Source organism: Astatotilapia calliptera, chromosome 16 (assembly GCF_964374335.1).
Source record: "Astatotilapia calliptera chromosome 16, fAstCal68.1, whole genome shotgun sequence".
Taxonomy (NCBI): domain Eukaryota; kingdom Metazoa; phylum Chordata; class Actinopteri; order Cichliformes; family Cichlidae; genus Astatotilapia; species Astatotilapia calliptera.
In genome coordinates this window covers 27886722-27910451 of record NC_137437.1, presented here as the reverse complement: position 1 = coordinate 27910451, position 23730 = coordinate 27886722, and the positions used below count along the sequence as shown (strand labels likewise).

General features: G+C 42.5%; 1 protein-coding gene across 1 annotated transcript in view; it reads left to right on the top strand.

Moving 5' to 3' along the window:
• The window catches only part of gli2a (GLI family zinc finger 2a), an 81858-nt gene that overhangs the window by 37058 nt on the left and 21070 nt on the right, over positions 1–23730 (top strand). The window contains exons 3-5 of the mRNA XM_026144175.2: positions 9397–9502; positions 16902–17107; positions 20798–20995. Of these exons, the coding sequence (XP_025999960.2) occupies positions 9397–9502; positions 16902–17107; positions 20798–20995 (510 nt within the window). The remainder of the gene's footprint in view (positions 1–9396; positions 9503–16901; positions 17108–20797; positions 20996–23730) is intronic.

The following is a 23730-nucleotide window of genomic DNA, read 5'->3' as shown; positions in this document are numbered from 1 at the left end:
TGGTCGCTCGGGTCAGGCGGCTCAGTGGAGGTCTGTGGTTAAACTGGGCAGATTCTCAGTGTTAATATAAACAAGGAAGTGTGAAAAACATTTTTTACACATGCAAAAAAATCTTTAAACGGCACAAAATAAGTGGTCAATTTATCTTCCTGTTTGCTACATTTCATCATTTATTATCATTATCATTATCATTATTATTATTGTTCCATCAAAATAATTTAGACTGAAATAGAATTGATACTTCCCATTCCAAAGGAAAGCTCCTAGTATGTAAAAGTTACAAAACTCTAGAGCCACTTCCTCATGATTGAGAGCCCTTCCTGTCTGTATCCATAAAGGTGTTTGTCAGATAAAGGAGATTCCCCTGCAGGCTCACCCCGCCGTGACTCAACTCTCAGAGTGTCACACAAGGGAAGTATCGTGTTAGCTAATTTTATCACACAATGCACGCTGCTGTCATTGCAGCTCCGGTGACAAATGACGCCTTATCTTGAGGGCTGTTGTTTGTTGTTGCTGAGTAATGTCCTAGCCACTCGCTCCCGTCTCTGGAGCTTTCATCTGCTCGCCTGTCAATTGTCACAAACCGCAGTCACGTGCGCGCACACACACAAACAGCGACACAATCGAAAATGCTCAAGCAGCGCTCTGCAGAAACAACGCAAACTTTCTTTGATATGTACACAAACTCAAGTGTCATTTCCCCCATGGGAGGGTTGCTTTCTATGTTCGCGTTTTCCTCTCTGATTTAAGCTTTCCACCGCTCGGCTTCATGCCCTTCACATTTGCCCGTGTATAATCTACTGAAGACAGACTTGTAGTGTAACACGCATCAACCTCCTCCTCTTTCCTTTGTAAATGGTTCGACCCCGTTGGCAGCGAGGCCCTGATGAAAGGGACATGTGTTACTCATAGGGATTCTTGTTTATTTGGCTTCCATACTTGCATTAAGGCCAAGTAAACTGGCCTTTAGGCTGAAGAACAACTGGAGAGACGTCAAGCACTGTTACGCTGTTTGATCACTTTCACTATGGGGAGGAGATCTGAACCACTGATTGATACAGTATCTAACACTGATAGCATAATGCCTCTTGTGCACTTCTAAAATCCAAAAGTGTTTGCACATGGAGAATGGTTTGCACAAAGAAATGCTTAAGGAAACAAAACACACACACACACATCAGATCTCTAACAGTGCCTAAGGAATGAGGAGGCACCTGCAGGCCCCTTGTCATACAAAGGCAGGTAACCAGTGGCTCATTCTGGGGATGGGGTTGGGTTTTGTTGTAGCCACATGTTACCTGGGCAAATATTCAGAAAGTAGAAGATGTCTAATATTTTAGCATTTCAATTTTCCTTGTAACAGCTTTTTAATTTAGAGGTTCCCAATAGGCATAAACCCCTAACCCTAGCAGGGTTCACTGCTGACCTGATGATTGTTCATTTGATTCTGAGTGTTTATGCTTCGCTGATAAGCCTATCCGGTTACACTTTTTGAGAAATACAATGAATAATCTGCTAAACCATGTCTGCTACATTTTTATGTAAGACTGAAACAAGAGCCGCATCACAAAAAGAGGATGAGAAGGGCAGCATTATCAGACTGTGGATCACCTGCGAGCCGATCCGTTTAGTTGGAGGCCCTCTGACCTCCTTCACAGCTGTTTCTTGTTAGTGCTTTAAAACCAATTCACAGAGTTTCCACGCTGAATCCTGCCCCGAAGAAAGAGGCCAGACAAGAGAGGGGTTTGTGAGATCCGGCTTGTCTGTGTGTATATAAACAGCGCAGTCTTAATGTTTTATCTTATCAGGATAGCTGACCTGAGAGTGCAGGGGCTAGCACTTAAGATGCTCATCCCTGTGTTATGAACCACCAGCAGTCAGCTGTTGCTTTTGAGCTCTTCAAAATCTTTTTGTTTAAACCCTTTAGCATCCACCAGCAACTCATCTAAGGTTAGGTACTGAGGGTTTAAGTTAACATCCTGCCTCTTTGGAACATCTGTGAGACTTCATTTGAAGGAAAACGCCTTACGGCTTCATGAAATTTGTCTATTTAAACATGTGACTAAAACAAAACTTAACCCTAACAAATAAGTACAGTACAGTGAATTCTTTATACTGTGTAGCTTTCTAATGCAAACATGCATTTAAGCAAAGTGGAAGGATGTTGGCTGTGTCCTGCAGTCGAGGCTGAAATGGCCCACCTGCTTTTAGAGTTGTTGTAAACTTTGCTGCTATTAATGTCTCAATGAAACTAATGGACATCAGTCGTTTATTTAATATAACTTCCACGCTGATGGATATAAACATTTTCAGCAGTGTAAATTATTCTAAACATAAATTATTTTTCCTCTGAAACAATTTACCTCTGGCCTTTCTAAGCCTATGTCTTCAGTAAGGGGAAGTGTGTATCCTTCTGGAAGACCAAAGACAGGCAATCTGATGGAGACCAGGTCCGTCCAAGAGATACTCCCCAGCCTCCTCCCGGGACCTGGGGAGCAGCTTACCCATGGGGGACACCTCACCTCGGGGTGAACCCCAGCTGGGACAGCTTTAGATTGATGTCCGCTGCCTCCTTCTCCCACACATTGTATGCCATTTTGGGCACTTCCTCTGTCTTTCCCCTTCTTTCCTTTAAAGAAAAAAGCCCAGTTTGTAATTCAGGGGGGTCGGATGGCTGCTTTTGGGTAAAGGATGCTGTCATAGAACCGCTGAGGATGCTCTTTGTGTGAACTGGCAGCCTCTTCATCAGCTGTGTATGAGAGGTTAAAGGGCTCATGGGAGACAGACAAAGCTTTCCTGCCAGCTCTTGCCATTTGAGGTTACTTGGCTTGATTGGTGCTTGCTAACACTGTTTGGACCGGACAGAGGTCGTGCATAAACCCAGTTTTTGATAAGTAGGAAAAGCAGAAAATGTGGTCGCGACACCTCATTATGTCAAGTATCACTCCATTGGATGTTAAACACATTTACAGGGGGCCTTCCGGTTTTTCCTTACATCCTCCTGACCTACAGAACGGTGACAAACCCAGTGTGTTAATTACCTGATCTGCCTCACACCTGTGCTCTAAAGTGACCAGGCAATAAATCAGAAGTCTGTACAGGAAGCTGATTATCCCGACACCCCATCAGTCTTCAGAGAGAGGCCTGCTGTAGGCTACCTGAATGTTAGCACAGGATACACCAAATCCTGCTAAATCTCACGATTCAGGCTTAGTGGTGCATATCATATTTGTGTTTTTAGTCCATTATAAGTCTCAGTGGGTGGAGAGCCAAAAATGTAGCCAGTGTTCTTTAGAAAAAGAGCTAAAAATGGAAATTTGGAAAAAATCTGGAGGTAAAACTGACAAAATTGCTCCTGTTTCCCCTCAGCACCTCTTTTACACCAAAGAGAGATATTAGCTCAGTAGCTAATGGCAACCCAGGTGAGGTAAGGTCTTGGTAGAGCTCAGTCTTTAGAACAATTAGGGGAGGCGGTGCAGCACCTTGTAGCCCAGGTGATGGATCATACTGGTGGTGGGTTCGTGGGGTTAAAGCTAAGACTGAGGAGTGATTGGCCGAAGCAGACGTGCTGAACTGACAGAGACTAATCACAGCAGAGAGGAGCCAGCTGGGCCTGAGAGGGATCTGTAAACACGCCGGGACAGGATCGGAGGCAGCAGAGGTCTGGGCGAGTAGATTCAGCATATGTGGGGGTGGGGGTGTCATGGCAATGAGACATAAACACAGGATCAGCAACAGACTTGTTAAGATTTTAATCACTCACTGACATGCACACAGTACATCATAAAAAAAATAATATCAATAGATGTCAGCCTATTTACAGAAATTTTAATATAAACAATTATCCAACTGTCTATTGTTTATCTTGGTTTGGGTCATGGGGGCAACAGTATCAACACCGTACCTACACATCTCTCTCCTCAGACCCTTCCTCCAGTTCTTCTTCTGGTGGGATGGACACTGAGGTATTACCAAGGCAGCTGAGAGACATAATCGCCCAGTATGCTTCAGGCCTCCTCCCAGTACCATTGAAATTCCTGGGAGCCATCTAGGAATCATCCTGCTCAGATGCTGCACCACCTCAGTTGGCTCCGTTTGTAGCAGCTCTTCGCTGAGCCTCACCAGCTTTTTCTTGTATCACTATCCTGATCAGCAAAGTTTAGGACCCAGCTCAACCGTTTTTGTCAAGTCTACCTAAGGATCCTTCAGCTTCAACTTTAGAGATTTCTGATGGATGCGCATGATTCATATGTAGAGCAGTTCTGGTCAGTACTGCAGTTCCCCTGATTCGGTTCAGTTTCAGTTCAACAAACAGGAACCTATTATAAAAGCCTTGCTATATTTTTAGGACTTGGAGACCCAAACAGAGCTGAAAGCTGATAATGTAATTTGACCAACCTATTATTACATCCCTCCTCTTTTTTTTCTAACCAGCTTTAGGGATTACAAACAAACCATACGATTAGCAGAATTTTTAAATGCTGCATATTATCTGATCCCAAGAATCAAAACTGACTAAATTGTCCAACCAAAAAAACTTTAGTCTACAGTACAGAAGTATTAGGATCCAGCAACAAATCTAACCTGTACTGGACATTATTTCGTTTGAAATATCCAATATCCTGATGTTCCATAACATAGTTACACTGATGATTCAAAACCTCTGGAAAACAATTGTGTCAGTGCTTCCAGGCTGCGAGCGTTTTGGTGTGTACACCATAACATCTACAGACTTAGCAGGAGTTCACAGGGACTAATGAATTTCCGCTCAAACCATCTTGTGTCATTACGGAGACCACTGGCCTAATCCACTTACCTTCTGCCCAGAATCCCCCTATCAATAAAAAAGGTATCATTTTACCTTCCCTGAGGGTAGTTAAAAGTAAAGAGCCACCCTGTTAAGACTTCCTTTTAAACATGGCAGTGGTTTTCGTGCTCTCCTGTAAGCCTCTAATCCTTCTGTCGCCATCACTCGCCCATGTACTGCCCTAGAGGAAGCAAAGTCTTGCAAATTAAACCTGCAGGTTTCATGTTGTGTGTGTACTGCAGGATTCCCGGATTAGGCTAAACACACACTTTTTTATTAACCTTGAGCATAGCACTTGCTGCAGTGTGTGTGTTTGAAAAGGGCAGTTCTGTTGAAGCTCCGAGCGGCACGTTTGTCTCAGTCACTTTCTGGACGTCTGCTTACGGAGACCGAACTGCAGAACAAATCAGTGTCTGTGTGTGTAATTGTGAATGTGAGTGTGTATGCAAGCACATGAGCGTTTGTGTATAGCCGTTGGCACGGTGCTGTGTAGTTAGGACTCGGGCCAACTTTTTCTAGTGGAATTTCCTGTCTGAATCGCGCACCCCCACCGCTCCTACTCCTCTGCTTTCTCCCCCCCATCTTTCTCCCCGCCTCTTTCTATCAAAGCACAACAGAAGCCTTTTTCCTGAAAATTATTCCTGGCCTGCTCTGGCCTTTCAGGGTATTATTATTATTATTATTATCATTGAGTACTTCCTCAAAGATATGAACCCACTCCGCTCTCCACTTCAGCGTAGTCCTGATCTGGGACTTCATAATGCAAAAGTGCTTTTCCTTCTTCCTCCCCTGAGTCATGAGACTCGAAGTAGCCTTTGTTGATATCGAACACCTGCCATTGTCTTTAGTGAGAGATCAAACCGAGGATTCAAGATGCAAACTAAAAAGACATGCTAAACATGCTGCTTGGCAGGATGTTTAGCATGTCTGGAGCCTTCTTATGGGGGTCATGGGGGAGCAAAGATTTGTTCAGTTTTAAAACAAACATGTTACCAGAGTTCAGAGCAGATGTGAAGACTGAAAACGACTCCAGGTCAAAAGTCCCTGTGGCCGGGTTTGATTCATGAGATAAGACAGCCGGGTCTCACGGCATGAAAATGGATGTTTGTTCACGATAGTTTGTAACTTTAGTATTTTAATAGGAAGTTTGTTTAGTGTTTGTTTGTGAGGGGTTCAGTGGGACATGTAAATCCTGGCAAACAACTCTAAACTGGCAACGATTGCATTTTAACACATATGATCTTTTTGAAACTCAATCATACAATTCTATTAATAAATCATGTGGTCACTCGTGTTACTGTTATATCCTTAACAGTGGAAAACTGTTAAACGGTGAATAAGTAGATATGAGACCGATCTGATAAAAGATCATATTCAGGTGAGTAAAAATAAAAAGGGGAACACAACTTAATATTCCAAATGTCCTAACTATTTTCCAGTCTCCAGTGGGACTGTGTTGCATAAGACTGTGCCAAAACAAAAGTCCCTCAGTGCTCTGTGCACGACACGCTTATTGCATATTGAGAATGATAATGAATGCTATAATAAAAATAGTTGACTCACAATCCTACGGCTATTCCATGGTATGTGCTTTTATATATAATGTTAGATGCTGAGTTCTAAACTGTTTGCAATGACACAGCAGAAGCAAAACACTTGTGATGTCAGAGATCCACTAAATGTGTGTTTGTGCAAACACTCAGAAACCACAATGCAGTTAAAATACACAAAGGCTTCTATCTGAATAAATAAATGTGAATAAATCACATTTTAAGCAGTAAATCCATGGTACAATCTTGCTGTGTAAGCAAATCTAAAGTTGTCACTGTGATTATTTTATCCTCCATGTCTCTGGCACACTGATTGCTTTTGGGACACTGTGCTAATGCCATCCACACAGTTTTGGCTATATGAAGCCCAGGGTGGAGTAACCCCACATGCCAGCACGCCCAAAGGGGACAGACGGACGGTAAATCAAGAAGCTGAGGCGTGTGAATCGTCCCAGCCGTGTACCTGTCGGTAGTTGTCCCTGCAGCCCAGCAAACAATGCAGCTGTCTGGGTGATGGAAGGTCCTGCTCAGCCCTTATAACCCCCACATCCAGCAGCATCATCCTGGGAGGGGGTGGGGAGAGGCTTCATGCAGCCTCTGGAGCTTCTGCTTGGTGCTGGTTCTTTTAGTGTTTGTGCATGTATTTTCTCTAATGTCCTGGGCATTAGTCCTTACAGAAGAAACACCAAGACTTCTTCCTGTAGAATGTGATACATTATCCAAAAAGACTTAATCACTGTACATTAGCTTTGCAGAACCGCACAAAATATAATAAGTAAAGAAAAAGTAAGCTTCATCATCCTCTTCACCAGAGATGTGCCAGGAAGCACAAGCAGGGGGCACCCCTCACACAAATCACCAACTTCTGGCTCCACTTGTGAAACAAAGCTCAAACTTCTTTTCCCCAGCTCTACGTTTCTCTCTCTTACTGGGTGCCTGTTTTGGCTTGCTCACCAGAAGCTGACTTGGATTTGTCTGACCGTCTTGCTCAAAAATAAATAAATAAATAAAATGAAGGCGGGTCAGTGGCTGAGAACCAGCAACTTAGGTCTCAATAGAAACAACAAGCCCTTGGCCTTTACAGTTCAAGGAGGAGAAGAGGCACCAGACAGAGTTTTACAACTCAATTTGTCTTCTAGATCAGGTCTCACTGTTCTGGGCACATTCAGTGATTAATAAAACCTACAGGGGTTTTTTTCACTGCTCTCTGAACTAATAATTTTTATTATTTGCTAATTTTTTACAAATGAAAATCTTGTAGCACAGTATAGAACATGTGTATATGTGTGGCTGCTTTATTTTGACTACATTATTACAATGGCATAGACATCAGGACATTAAAATGTCAGTTGGAACCAGAGGGTAAAGTCTCGTTAGCTTTACTGACTGCCACCATGTTGGTTTCTGGGAGCCAGACTAACTATATTTGGATGACAGATGAGATGAGTTCTGTGTTATCATCTGCTAGCTAGCCTGGATATTAAGCCATATCCATAGACCGTATGGGAGAGATACATATACATGCTAATTGGTGCAAAGTAAGAGCCTAATAAAATCCAAGAATTTAATTCACCAAAAATTGAGCATTTTTTAAAACAATTTCTGAGCCGTAAAATTTGAGATATGGGTGTGCTGCACTGCAGTTAAAAATCTATTTAAATTGTTTTGTACAATTCTTCTCTTAATTTCATGTTTTCAACAGCGTCACTAGGGCAACGCCTCAGTAAAACCGGGCCTGTCTAAAGTCTGTTTTCAAAGGGTAAAATAATCGCTGAGCGTTAATGCGTGGTCTTAAAAAAATTCCACTCCTGTCAAATGTTATACAGTTCAGAGCTGCCTTCAGGGAACCAATCCAAATTAACCAAGAACAAGATGGTGCAACATCACAATGATTGCCTCAGTCACACTAACAAAAGGCTCTATTAGGGTTAATGTCTGTCTTTGTAACTGCCGTCACCTTAAAACAACATCCAGTATTTAGCCATAGCCTGCAGGCACAGAGTCCTGTTACACACCTTGTTTTCACAGTGATGGCTAAAGTGAATTAGCACACCTGAGGCACATCTCATAGAGAAAGGTGTTGTTAACAATGCAAACACTGAATGAAATGATATTATATTTATACACTATACACACAACTGTTGCTCTTTTTCTTAAAAATACAAAAAAACAAAACCCATAAATACTAATTATTCCCAGCTGCTGTCACGGCAAGTTTAAAAAAACCATTTTTCACTAACAGGTGAAACTGCAGAACTAAAAATAAAAAGTTTAGTAAGTTTAAGAAGTGAAACAAAGTGAGGAAGACGTTCTTGCACTGGTTAAATTTGGGCTGAACATGTGTGAATATTGCTTTGCATCCCATTGGTGCTACACCAGTTTCCTCCTGACACTTGATGCCAGTGTTTTTCTTAGGCTGAGATAATGATCTGCTTTGACCTTTAACCCTTCTGGTCTTGGGCTTACTTGTCCTTGTGAGGACAGAACTCTGCTGCACAGCTCTTTGTCTTTTTCCTCTTATAGTGAACAAACAACTGGATTTGCCAGTCAGATTCACAAAAAGTCCCGCTGAGATACGGCATATTTTTCTCCATCAAAGATCTGAGATGTAAACATTTTAAAGTGGAGAGAATTAGCCAGCCTTTATGTGTGATTAGACCTCTCCTCCTCCTTAAATCATGACGGTAAAGTTTCCTATGATCTGCTGCTCTAATGACAGTAATTAATGAAAAACAGCTGTTCTAATGAGACTTCCCTTGAGCCATCAGAGCATTTATGGCAGGAAATGGCAGATTCGTGCATTTTTGGTCTGACACATAAAGCAGCATTCATTGTTGTGTAAAACTTGCTTTGGTCTTATTGGGCGGAGAGGGAGCAGTTAATGAAGGTTCTTCAGGCACATATGGGTCGGTTTTAATTACTCCTGCATTATGGGAACTGTAAAATGGAGCGGCCACTAATCAGTAACTGTATTCCAGTTTTTCGGCGAGCGTTAAGAAATGCTGTTCTCTAACATTTTTCTGTCTTTTGTGTTTGCAGGGGCGCACCACCTTTTCCCCACTTTTCACACACCTATCCCGATTGACATGCGGCACCACGAGGGGCGGTACCATTATGAGCCACACCCACTCCATTCAATGCACGGGTAGGTATCTATTGATGTCCTCTGAAACACTTTATTTCCAGCCAACTATGGGGGTTGGGAGAAATTTAATGTTTAATTCAATGTCTAATAGCCAACACATTCTGTGTGGCATTAGTAGCGGAGTCTTAGTAAGTGAATATCAGCTAAACAGGTAAAATGGGGTAAAGTCATAACATTTTTCTGGCTCTTAATGGTTCACAGTTACAGCTTATGTCCCTGGGCTTGTCATAAAGTTTGGGAATCATGCTGTGTAACAAACCCAAATTAAAAGGACTTGTATTCTATTTATATTCTTTTAAAAAAAAGAGAAAAATACAAGACATACATACTATTAAGGAGGGCTGAAAATAAGCAGAGAACAAAAAGAAACAAACACAAACGCTTGCTCATAACAAGGCTCGTTATCTTAGATCACATGAATCATCAAGCCGTAATAACTCTTTACACAGTGCAACTACATTAGCTCAGTAAGTCATCACCTGTGGATGGAGTTCAACATGGAAAACTCACATTCGGAGTTTTCCATGTTGTAAAAGGCTACCAGTCTAAACAAACGACTAGTGTGATTTAGTTGGAGGACTTGGTGATATGTAAAGTTGTCTCAGTGTGACATGTCAGTTGGTTTATCTCACCACCACTCCATCCAGCAGTCTAGCTGTGGCAGTAAAAAATATACCGTAGGTATCTTGGTGTTATGTATGCGTAACACGTGGGACGTCACGAGCAATTTGAAAGTAAAGCCAGCTGCCACTGCAGACACGGTCAAGAGAATCACCCCATCAAAGAATCTAATCCAGTCTACTAGATGGCTTTTAAAATTGTGAATGTGTCATTCTGTATCTGCCCTCGTGGACCATGGTTTAGGACTTAGCTCTACCAAGAAAGTGGTCCAAACATTGAAAGAAAGTGTTTCTGCAACACAGCAACATCTTTGTTGTATCCTTTAAATGAAAATAAGAGCACTGACTGATTGAATGGTTTGTTATAACAGGGTGGAAGTTTTTTTCCCCTCACTTTTACCACATGTATTCTAACCTGACCTAAAAACAAAGATTCATTTATTTTGTGACTTATGAGTGTAGCGTACCATAAAACTCTGGCCTGCTTAACATTACCACGCCTTCATCCTTATCTAAAATATTCGAACCCTAGAAGGGAACCCAGGAATAAGATCAATAGAGGTTTTGTGGGAATTGTGCTGTTACATTTAAATTCAGCCAGATCAGGTGATACACAGTGCAGGCAGAGCTATTCATCACTAGCAAAGCGAGAGAAAGGAGGGGGGCAAGAGTGTGGCTCTGCACCCGGTTTGTTGTGATTAATGTGATGTGACTCTGTCAGATTGCTCCCACTAATTCATCAAGGCCTTGATCTAGCTGTCTTTGCCCGGCCCGCACCAAATTCACCTAATTACCGCGTGTCGTACTGGAGAAATGGAGCAGGCCGTCGGCGCAGGGCACCTGGTGGTGGAACTTCGTCGGTCACGATGGTTCCCGAGTGTCAGCGTTGCGCATCCTTTTTGATGGATCCTTCATTACTGTTTGCATATAACATAATGAGGTCTGAAGGCCTTTCTATAAAAGCTGCCATCCTGCAGTACTTCTTCCATCCTGTGATTCTGTAGGTATCGCAGGGCTGAACACATTACACTGCCTGCTCCTTGCTGCAGTCACTTAGGATATTTGTGCAAGCTGGTATTGTGATCTACATTGGCTACATTGGAATCACACAAGTGATCCTTTGCTCGAATCTCCGGAGAACAAAAGACTGTTATAAAACAGTGTCTAGGCCAAGTATGTATCAACTTTCTATTAATTATGCAGGCTTTCAATGTCATGTGCATTTTTCAGCAAATTTCTAAAGGCTTGGTCCAAAAATTTAAAAGTAGCAACCGTCACACTGTGGTCTCCGTGCCATATCCGAGCTGGCTCTGAAACACATTAGGAAGAGCTTCTGGTGGGCGGACAGTAGAACTTGGACTTTGATACAGTACTTGTGTGCTGTTTGCTGCATATGTGCATCTTCTGTGCAAACCCACAAGCCAGGAGAGCCAGCCACCGTGCCAGTACGTTTGACCGAGTAATTAGCATCTGAAATCCAGCCTTCCGTTCCCAGAACCTCAATGACAACGCCGTGGATGAGAAAAACAGATCCCCCGCTCATTCCACAGCCTGTATTTATGCTTTTTGGGAAGCAGTTGGGGGCAAATTGCAGCACTGAAAAGTTGAAATATGCCCAAGGTTTTTGTGTGGCAGAGCTGTGGCCTACACCGCCCCTGTACACAAACAGATGTGGTGCTGCTCACCAGGCAATCAGCCTGCTGACGGCCCGCAGCCCCACAGCTCGGAATGTGTTGATTAAATACAGTTTACGCATGAGCCATTTGGGCTGCTGTTGTTTTGTTTTTTTTGCCCTTCATTGTTTTGGTTTGGGTAACATGGGGCGAGGCGGGGTAGGGTGGACTTTGGATTTTCGACTCCGTCGATTAGTTTTCGGTGGTTTTGACAGACATGTTGGTATCTTGTGTTGTTTCTTGTTGGCTCCAGGACCTACTCATTGTCACGGCTCATGTTTGAATTCGGAGGCTCCCCTGAGTTGCAGCCAGGAATGTGCGGCTGAAAAGACAAGAGAGCCATCAATCAAAAGAGCGGGATGCTGCGAATCAATAGGCTGAAATTTGCACGGTTTATCGCATGGTTTCAGTGTAATTTTCTTACACTCAGAAAAGACTAAATGGTATGTGACAGTAGCGGAGCCGAATAATGGATAATTACCCACTGTAAAATCCCATCTCGTTTTAGTTTATTATCCAATCGTCTGACATAGTTCCACAAGGCCTCTCCTTTGTGTGCACAGTGCATGCTTCTCAGGGAGTGCAGTATCACATCAGCTCCAAATCCTCAGCATCCTGATCAGGGCCCCAAAAACATCCAAGGCAGGATCTCACCACATCCCCTGTGGGGCAGCATGGTGATTTATCTTGATCGCCTTGGCTGCCCAGAAGTACAGAAGGGAGTGTGGTGCATCATAATTCATCCCACCCTGAGCCAGTAGGGAAAATGCCAGAGAGGCAAACACTAACTTGTTGGGCAGCTAAAAGGGCAGGGAGTCAGAAGGGGAGCTGACTCTATGTGACCTCCCCGGGAACACAGAAAGCATCCTTTGGTAAAGAAAACTGATCATTTTCAGAATCTTTATTTGCTCAGACAGTCCAGATGGAGACATTCATTCTTGTTCGAGATTTATCAGATTGGTTGAATGGCTCTTTTTGAGTTCTGGGTCCTCTTAATTAAACAGGGTTTCCCTCAAATCCTTTAACAGTCAGAACAAGTATATTTCTGTTCAGTTTAATCTTTTCACTTTTTACCTCCGCACACTTGACCAATCAGCGCCTGTTGGGTTGTTGGTTTGTGAAAGTCTGACATAATAAATTCATCTGACCCCACAGTCTTAATAAAAACTATAAATTTTTCACATTTGTGTTTAAAGGCTGAAATTGAAGGGAGACCAAAGCAAAAAGAGCATGTTTGCTTAACTTATTGTTTCTGTATGATATTGGACTGGAACTGTTCTGGCCCGTAAAAACGATCCACTTTTCTTTACTTCATAACTAATCGTAGTGAAATCTGCCACCACCAGCGCTGTAATGTACATGCTCTGTGGTATGCACTTACTCATATGCTCAACAAGCCGTACCTTGTCCAAATCACTTTTTCTCACAGCAGCGTTTTAACAATGGAACAACAGAGAGCATGTAATCACACAGTACAGAACACAGAGACAAATAGCAATTACCTGCTTGAAAGCATGTCATCTACCGGCTCACACTGGCTTCCTATCCCTCTGTCTCTTTTTCTCCTCAAGTATCATCATCACCAGGACAAATGACAAGACATCTATATTAGGTCTGTTTTCCATTTCTTAGTCTATTTCCACTGGGTAGCCACCCATAGTGTTCAGGTATGATGGAAATCTCTTTAAGTGGCAGCTCCTGATTAAGACGCAGGGCTCCTCCAGAGCTCAGAGCTCCTCGGAGAGCTTGCTATTAAGCCTCTGTGATTGGAGCCTCGGGAAAACACACAGACTTCAAGTAACATCTTGTCAGAAAAAGGGTGGACTGACAAGGCTTCAATAATGGTACCTGCCAAGCAAGACTATTATTTGCAACCACCTGACAGGCAGGGGCAGTAAATTTCACCTTATTATCATGGCCTCATACACACTCTTTGGCTGTTTGAGTGATTTACTGCAGTTCGAGTATTGTGTGTCAGCACGCGGGTTTGCTGTCAGCCAAGAAACAAATAACTTTGCTGATGGATAAAGGTTTAAAGTAAAATGTGGGAAAATAGGTGAGAATAAAGAGTTTGGCATTTTTATTATAACCGGAATTAAATACATTTATTTTCAAATCAAGTTTGAACTGGATAAGTGGAAGAGGATGGGTTGAAGTTCACACTTGAAACTTTGATTTTGCATTCAGTGAACAACAGTGAAAACACACTGTGGTTACAATTAAAGGCAGCTCATTTGACCTTATGTCTATAAACATAAAGACACACCTACAAATGACTGTGCAGCATCAGTGGCTGAGATATTTAGTACTAAAAAGCTTTGTGCTTTAACTTTATTCGTGTTCTGATCATGTTTGCATTCTTTGGTTGCAGGTAAGTAGGTAAAACAAGTGCTTGAAACCATCAGTTATCATCTTTATGTAGTTTTTAATTTAATGCATTTGTATCCATAAACAAAAACTGTCAGATATCTGCAGATTTTGGCTTGGATATCTGCCCTCTATTGCAGATAGAATATAAACTATTATATTTTAAGATTTAATGAGACCTAAATGAAATTGACTATGTTTCATTATGGACTCAGCTTCGATCCAGGATGGAGGTACAGATGCAACATGCTCAGCAGAGTCCTGTGTTGCATTGAGGCAGGTATTTTTACTGTTCTGTCCATTCAGGACACATTGGATTGCCTTTTTATTTAGCTAAAGGCTGGGATTCCCAGTTACTATGATGGACTTTGAGTCCGCTCTGAGACAGCACCAGTGCCAGCTTACCCAGGTAGTCCTTCAGTGAAGCACCCAGGCACTAATCTGAGGAGGCAGTGCCAGCCTCTCTGTATGCTGTTTACAGGCAGATCGGGCAAAGCGTGTTTTTGTGTATGGAGCGTCTGTTTCTTCTCACTTCTCCCCTCCCGTCCAGAACAGAGGGCTCTTTATGGTTGTTTGTAGGGGACGGCAGAAAGTTGGCCCTCATACAAGGCCGGCAGTCTGCAGGCGCTTACTGGAAATGGAGCGAGGGCCTGGGCAGGGCTGGGCCCGGGTGCAGGTTGGCGGCTGCACAGATACACTGAAAGAAAGACTGAGCAGGGAAATTCTGAAGGGAGGATGGGGTGAGGGGGACGTCTCAGCCTTACCAGGTCCCTGGCCCACCTTTCATAGCCACAGAAAGGAGTTTCAAACAGGAGCAGTCACATTCATTTCATCAAATCCTGCCTGATTTTTGATTTTTTCCTCATTAACTTTGATTTATGCCATAAACTTTTGATAAATTAGGTTATACCTCTATAAAAGATTAACCATTCCTAACACACACACACACACGATGTGTACCCAGCCTGCAGTCAATGCTGCCAAAAGTCAAAACCACACATATAAACACTCACTTGTTCACACAACAGCCATGGAGATGCTGAAGTGTCAGAGTTTGCTTGCCGTCACTCGTAAAGAGAGCATTTCTGTTATTTTTATTACTTCGAATTGTTCTAGTGAGTGCTGCTGACAGATGCATTTAACTGAAAACGAGAAGATTATGTGAACGAGAGAGCTAACTCGAGGCATTTAGCGTGTAATGTTTGACAGATTTGAACAAGGCCAGCATAAAATCACTTCAATCACACACTTGAACATGTAAAGTAAGGCCTAATATGGGAACAAAATGACCAAATGGGAACATTTCAACATTCAGTTTGAACCTCTTAACATCCAACAGGTCATTGGCAACTCATCTGGGGTTAGTGTTCAGTTACACACCACTCCTTTTTATACACTTGCTTAATCGGACCACCCAAATGGAAAATCTTATATAACATTGTATAGTTTATAGCCAACAAAATTTGCTTATTTAGTATGTGGCTAAAACAACAGCAACAAAAAAGCCCAACTCTAACCACAGATAGGTTGCTGAAGACCTGCGGGATGTTAGAAGGTTAAAAGCAGCCTTATGGTGGCCAAAACTTTAATCATTTCTTGCTCCGACTCATTGTGCAAGGCCCTCCTCAAACTCGCTGACAGTTTTAGTGAGTCATTAGTCTGGTCATTTCTAAGAAAGGGAGGACCCCGCTGTCTTCAGGGCTGTCTTACAGTTATTACCCACAGCTTCCTCCCAGTGCCTGTTTCTGTCCTGACTGTAGTATGAATGACTGATGACCTATGGCTGCGATGCTCCCACGTGATCACAGAGAATGAAACTTTTCCAATGCCTTCTTCGGCGTTCACGAAAACAAGTGGATACAGGGTCTCACTTTGATTTCTGCAACATACTGATGGACAATTTACTAGCTAGTAACATAACCACCCTCTTTTATTTAGCATTTTAGTAATCATTGCTTAGGCTTAAGTGTGTTTCTGAGGGCTGGATCTGTGCCAGGTTTTCGTACCACACACTCAGGGGAAAAACAAGCCACTTGTCATGCCTAAAGCAAACTTGGCCGACATAAATACTAGTGCCCCTTCAAAGGGCTGTGTCGTACTGCCAGCGGCTATCAGACAGTTTTATCTAGCTCAGGATTACAACACCTAGGTGTCTGCGTTCTTGCTAGCACAGCTGCCAATTACCTGCCACAGGTAACAAATTTACTGTATAGGCCAATTTGACCGGAAGGCTGACGGAGAACTTCAGACAAACTTCGAGCCGAATGTGGAATGTGGCTACAGGGAACCACTTAAGGTTTTAAGCATCTGCTTGTGTCCTCTTATCACACTCCTTGTAATACTTGATTTGAGACACCCAGCAGTTTTGCCCACCCGAACAGATACAACACACTTCATCGTAGCGTTGCAGTTGAAGTCCTGGTCTCAACTTGTCTGTAGCTTTAGGGCTTAATGGGAGAAGGTGAACAAATGGAGATTATTATGTATTAGCTGTGTGACTGGGGAGGGGAAAGGGTGTAAATGGATTTGGACTGAAGACACAAAAGTTAAGGCATGTCTATGAACATACCACTGGAGATCATTCAGGAGATAACAACAATGCTAATATTCAAATGAACGCACTCTATTTTCTCTCCCTTGATCTCTCGCAGTCTGTCTTGCGCCTTCCCTTAATCCACTCTGCCTCTAAATCTTTCTACCGCTATTTATATTTGTCCAATTTTTACTTCCTTTCCACAGGCCTCCTGGACTGACGGGCAGTCCAGTCATCTCAGATATTTCGCTGATTCGCCTGTCTCCTCACGCGGCAGCCGGGACCGGCGAGTCACCATTCAGCCCTCCACATCCGTATGTCAGCCCTCACATGGAGCACTACCTACGCTCAGTACACAGCAGTCCCACCCTCTCTATGATCTCAGCGGCCCGAGGACTGAGCCCTGCTGACGGTAAGATTTTCCCCCCTCAGTGGATCTGATGCACCACCACAAAAATGTCAGTGAGCAGTGGAGCTTAAGCTTGTTGGTATATTTGAATAGAACTTGTGCTTTAAAGTTTATCAGAGTGCATTTTTCTCAGCATTACCTTGTGAAGCTGTGTGTCAGGATGCAAATGTGTAATTCTGTAGACTAAGAAGTTAAATGGGATTCCGACAAAGTCTGTGTGATACTTTTTATAACTTGAAGAATATGTGCGAGTAATCAGCCTGCAGACTCAAAGTGGTGTGCTCGTCCCGTGCCCTCCATCACAATCTAACCAGAGTTCTTATAATAGTCAGATTTTTGCTGCTGTGTTTGTAAGAAAGGACACGTTGGACATTGTTTAGAGTTTGTGTCTGAAAATGGCTCAGGTTTCACTGATTGTCCTTCTTGCATTCTGGTACAATTCAGAATTAAGTTTATGGTCCATTTAGAATAAACTTGCATGAGGTGTTTGCTCACCAAGTCAAAAATCTAAAGCACTTATAGTTGTTTCAAGCCATAAAAATCATCATCTTGTAGTTTTCTGCACAATTAGACAGTATGTGTGGTAGGAGAGGGAAAGGATGAGAGCACGTGTGCATCCAAGTGTGTGTGAACACGAAAGGAGGCACGTACACACTTTCTCAAATTAAGATTTGTAACAATAAATATCACCACAATAATAACTTCATTATCCCATGGATGAACTGCACCTCCACTATCTTGCACTGCATCTTGTTGACTTTGTTTTGATCTGCAGCCTTAGCGAGCTACAAGGGGAGCAGCGTCAGCCACCTTGTGCAGGTTCTGGTTAAAGTGGACCTCCAACTTTTAGAGTCTCCAGAGCAGAAAAAGGACTACTCGTACAAGAGATTTGTTTGAAAGTCTCCAGTCACTCTTCTATGTAAATTCAGCGTCTAAGAATGCAAGCTATAATTCTGGCAACTTAAATCAGAAGCTTATAACAATTTCTTTGCACCTTTATTACATTTATATCTAAAATCTGCTCAAGTAAAATAAGATGAGACTACCTTCTGTTGGATTACAGTCACCACCATGCATCTGCAAGATTTAAACACTCAGTCTTCTTTGCTGTACGTAATGACCACAGACTGAAGAGTAAACTGGAAACTCGGCTTTAAGGAGGTGAGACAAGAGTTGAGCGGGTTTAGAATTTATGTATCCTGTGAACTATAAACCAAGTGTTTCTGCTCGGCTGCAGTTTACACAGCTGATTATTTCACCAGCAGTGATAATTAGTCTTACACCTTATACACTCCCCTACATAAGTCCTGACCCACACCTTTCATCAAGCATGCTCTGGTGTTTCTGCATGTGTGCGCATGCTGGTAATTTGTGGTTGTATCAGGCACATGCTTTGCGGTGCCCGCTCGTTTGTATGTGTGTTTGGAAAGGGGGGGACCGTGGAAAATTAGCACAGACACAAACGCTCCGTGCGCCTGAACTATTGAGTTCACACAGTGACAGAGCCATCCTCCACAACCGATCGGAGAGGAGAGGAGCCCAAGGCCTGCAACGAGCTCCAATAAATCACAGAGCACACGCTGCTGGCAAAGCAAAGCCTCCCCACCTTTCAGGAGAAGCAATGCGGAAGAGATGCTGTCACTGATAAACAGGCGGGGAAGTATGGCACCAAATGGAGGGCACTCTGCAGCTCAGCAGAACATAAATAAAGCCTTTGGAAGCATGGAGCTCAGTGGAGCATGTGTAAACTCCAGATACAGTTACCTAGGTGTAATGCATGTGTTAAAGACTGTTTGTAAAACTGCTTTTGGTGTGATACAAAGTCTGTGCTCATAATGCCAAACGCAAATGTAATTAGTAGCTGGTAGTTGCACTGATATGTATCTCTGACATTTCTACAGTATGTGTGGAGAGGTAAAAGGAAGGACGTCCTAACATCTGACTGCATGTAAAATAGCCTCAGCCGTGTTAGCAGCATTCCTCTAGTATTGGTTGGTCTCCAGAGAATAAAGTAAACTGCCTGTAGACATCCATGGATGTTTGCTCAGCACTGAACTGGAAGACTTTTGCTTTTCACCAGAATATTTCTGAATGTCTGTTGGATATATAGATGGGAAACATGGCAGCTATGTGACAATGACTCGCTGAGCTTTGGAGCGGTTTCCAAAATGACTTTCTACCTTTGACACCTTCTTGAAGTCTGGTTTATTGTAGGGTTTTTACTTGACAATATTGGATTGAACTGGTTATGTGCAGGAAATGTATGATGCCTTTAAAAGTTACCAGAATAAATGATTAATTTGTTTATTTCAGCTGATAATAGTTTGAGTGGTAGCTTTAGTTTTTTTCTGTAGTATTATTATAATTTTCTGTATTATTTGTCAAAAGAAATATATGCGTTTGCAATTTATTCATATAGCACTTTCAGAAAGCTTTCTTAGCACTTTCAACAACAACACAAACAGGTGACTCACACTCATGTAGACACTCAAAATCCTCTCACGCTGATCTGTTGACAAAGACTAAAACAGCAGAATTACAGTTCTTTGTTTTCTACTTTTTCACTTAACTGAAGCTGGAGAAAGCCTGGGTGTGCACGGGTAGAAGCTGAGTTTGGAAAACATTTCAACTTTTGACCAGTGTAACTTTCTGTCTGCTTTCTCTGGGGCTGTGGAGCGTAGCCGCTACCCCTCATCCCTCTGTGTTCATATGTGAGGTCACACACATACACCCAGACACAAAATGCTTCTGTGCGGCGGTGGTAACGTGATCTGGCAGCCGTGGAGAAACCAGGAGTATGCTTGCAGCAGCACAAACATGCTGCCTGTGCGCTGTTACCACAGCTATGGCCTAATAGTTTCTGATGGACCCACAGTTTTGCTTTATGCGTCTGTGCGTGCAGAGGGTACAACCCCAGCTTCCCCCGTGTTTCCATTAGGGTGCATATTAATCCATTTTCAGCCCACACCCCTGTCTCCTCCAAATACCCACACCCACTGGAGGAATAGGGAAAAAGTAAAAGCAATCTGTCCCTCACTCTTATAGTTTATGACATTTTTAAACATTGCTTTACTGGATGCAGGTGTTAACACTTTTTACGTCAATATTACTTTTGTTCATGCAGCGTTTAAGGCTTCCTCAGCATTGCACGGGTCCGTGAGCACCTGCACTCTGTGTATGACTTCAGCCTGTCAGACACAAGAGGTGCAGGAATGTGGTCCCCCCCCCCCCTTCCCCCATTTGCCCTGCTCCCCTTCTTCTTCTGCTTCCCTTTAGTCCCCAGAGATTCTTCCCCAAACCCTTCAAGCCTCAAAGACATCAGACTTGTTTCATCAAAAAAAAAAAAAAAAAAAAAGCAAGCCTCACGAACATGCAGGAACGAATCTTGAGTCTGTGAAGCAGGGCACTCGATTCCTTCGCTGTTCTCCTGTTTGTTTTTGTCATTCTGTCGAGGGATATGTCAAACACTGTCTGTGAACATATCACTTCATTACAGGAAATCCATTTTGCTCAGCCCTTCTGACTTGTCAGAATTACTTTAGCATCACTTCACAGGTTTACAACGACCTCTGCACTGGGGGATGAGCGGGAATTCTAACAATTTCTCTTACTGATTGCGAGTATTTGCTTTGATCTTTATTTCCAGAAAGAGAAGCTGATCTATTCTCCATTTGTCTCTGTTCTCTGCCGCAGTAACCCACGAACACTTGAAGGACCGCGCCCTATTCAGTCTCCCGCCACCGCCTCCGGGAGCGAACCCTGCAGAGTACTACCTGATGGCCAGCGCCAGCCAGAGAAGCCCCTACGGTGACCTGCTGATGCAAAGTGGTGCGGCGGCGGCAGCTGCAGCGGCCGCAGCTCACCTTCCCGATTACATCAGCCCTGTGGATGGTGAGGAGAGAAATGCTGAGTGTACTGACGCATTTACTGTACCCATCAATGTATGCATTAATAGTTTAGCTGAGAAAGAATACTTTGAGTTTAAGACAGGGTCATTTTAAGGAAGCTAAATGGTATGTTCAAAAAAATACAATATTTTATTTCAAGTTTCCATAGTGGAAAAAAGTCTAAAAAGGAAAAATGGGGTAAAAAAGAAACCAAACTGTGTAAACCAGTAGACTCAACAGAGACAGGAAGCCACATGAGGAAATAACCTTCAAAATAAAACAGGAAGAAAACTGAAAAGAAAAGACACTGACACATGATCAGAGCCTATTGTCATAGATGTACCACTTTAAGGTCATTGTCTAGCATCCAGGGCTGTCATAAATGGACATGATGAGGAAATGAAAGGATGCATGCAAGAATAGGTATACCTGTAACTCAGGAGATGTTGGAGAAGCTTATTATAGATGGTACTAGACTTTTAACAAATTTTACATAAAGGTGTATTTTATATCAACCCAGGGTTTCTTCTAATTGTAACTAGAGATGGCACGATACCACTTTTTTATGTCCGATACCAATATCATAAATTTGGATATCTGCCGATACCGATATGAAGCCGATATAGTGTTTTTTAATCAATAAAACAGTTTTTTTTAAATATCTTGCTGCATTTTGTATAAGTTCATACTCAAGTTTAAAACAACAACTACACTAAAACTATTCTGTTATACCTGTATGCAAAAAAAAATATTTCATAGTTCAGCAATACTGATCAATCTAATAAACTTAAACCTACACCATCCTCCCTATTCTGGTATTTTAAAGAGTACTTAGCGTAAATATTAAGCAACCTAACTAATAGGGTTCCAACTCCCAGGAACAACAAAAATAAATAAATAAAAAATAGGGAACCACCCCTCACGCTCCACCTCGTGATGCTTAATCGACGTAATCAACCTTAATTTGATGCAGTGTGAAAAAAAATGCACAGAAATCAATTATTTTTCAAGAAATATTAAATAGATTCAACATCTTTCTTCAACAAAATTGCAGACTGCACAGATGGTACCTTCCCAAAGGAAAAAGTACTATAGCTTACTAGGGTATATATATATTAGACTTAATAGTCACTATATACAGTAATGGACTTCTATTCATTTTACATCAAATTAAAACTTTGGGTGTCAGATAATTATTTATTAAAAGCTAGACATTTTAAATGAGAATAAGAAAGAAAAGTGTGTTTTTGTGCCCCCTTTTCCATGTTAATGCCCTATCGGCCCCCCTGGCTAAACTTTGCTAAATCCGCCCCTGCACAGTTACCAGCGTCAGCTACGTAGAAAAAGATCCTGGTGTAGAAAGTAATATTAAATAAATTCTAACAACAGCTGATCAAGCTTAAACGTGCTGCTGTTGTTTATACACTGGTTTCCTCTTTCTGGTGCAAAGTGGGCCAAAAACAAACAAGAGAGACGGAGTCGCGACAGAAAAGCCGATCAGCTGATCATTAAGCAGTTTCATGATTGAAGTAGCAGCAAGAAGAGGCAGTCGCTCCATATATCGCTTGTTAAGCTTAACGCAGGAATGCTTTACAAACATTCAGAGATGGACTTACACACTTGCTTTACTTCTCTCGGGGATAACTTTGTCGGAGATGAAATGCCGGGTTGCTAGCGAAGCTCCACATCCTCAACCAGACCACCGACAGGTCCCGCATGCCACAGCCGCTCCATCACGTGATGCATACTGCTCCGACGTGCTAACGTTCTGAGGCGAGTTACGGCGTGTTGCAAGTTTTGTGAGGTGCTTTCGTCCAGTAATTTAGGTCAGTATCGGACGGATACCGATACGTAATATCGGATCGGTCCATCTCTAATTGTAACTAAGTCATTTTAGTGCCTAAACTGCTTAATTTAGTGTGTTGACCTAATCAGACATCAATGAAAAAAGGCAAAGACATGTTCAGGACTGGACTTTTGGAGCTCTGTGTGAGCCTCACATTGAAAAGTGACACCATGGGGGTAGCATGGAGAGAAGAAAAAAACCATGATTCCCACTGTGAGGTCAAATTTCAACAGCAATTCGTCAAATTATTGTCCAGATTTTATCTAACAGAATGTTTGGGTTCACTGGGAGATTCTGACATGAAAATCAGTCACTGGAGAAGATAGATCATTCTGTTTGGTTCAGCTGAAAATCAGCCTGCAGACTTTTATTTCATAATTAGGCATTTTTGAAAACCTCAAACCAAATCAAAACCAGAACCTGTGGAAGCTCTCGGCGCTTCCAGCATGATATGTCAAAATATTATCAACCATCTTGATACGGAAACCCAAGCTTGTCTTTTATCACCACTTTAACACTAAGAGGCAAATTTAACAGCCACGTTGTCCTTTGTTCTCAGCACCAGACATGTTGATACGGTCCTCTTGTTCTTCCTCTTGAGGCTTTTTCATGGCAGTGCTTTCAACATCAAAGCTAGTGGTTTTTAGACTTACACGTATGGGGGCCGAGGCTAGTTGAGGGTGTGTAAACACTGAAAGCCCAGAGGCCAGGATCTCATAAAACCACATTACCTTAAAGTCTCTAATTCTGATTGTGTTTCAGGTGTGTTTGTGATGTCGTTATGAGTAACAGCCGACAAAAAAGAAAAACGTCCGGGGTAGCCAATAAAGAGGCAGCATGGAGGTATACCTTCATCTCTGCTCTGTATCAGGCAGGGCTCAATCCTGCATATA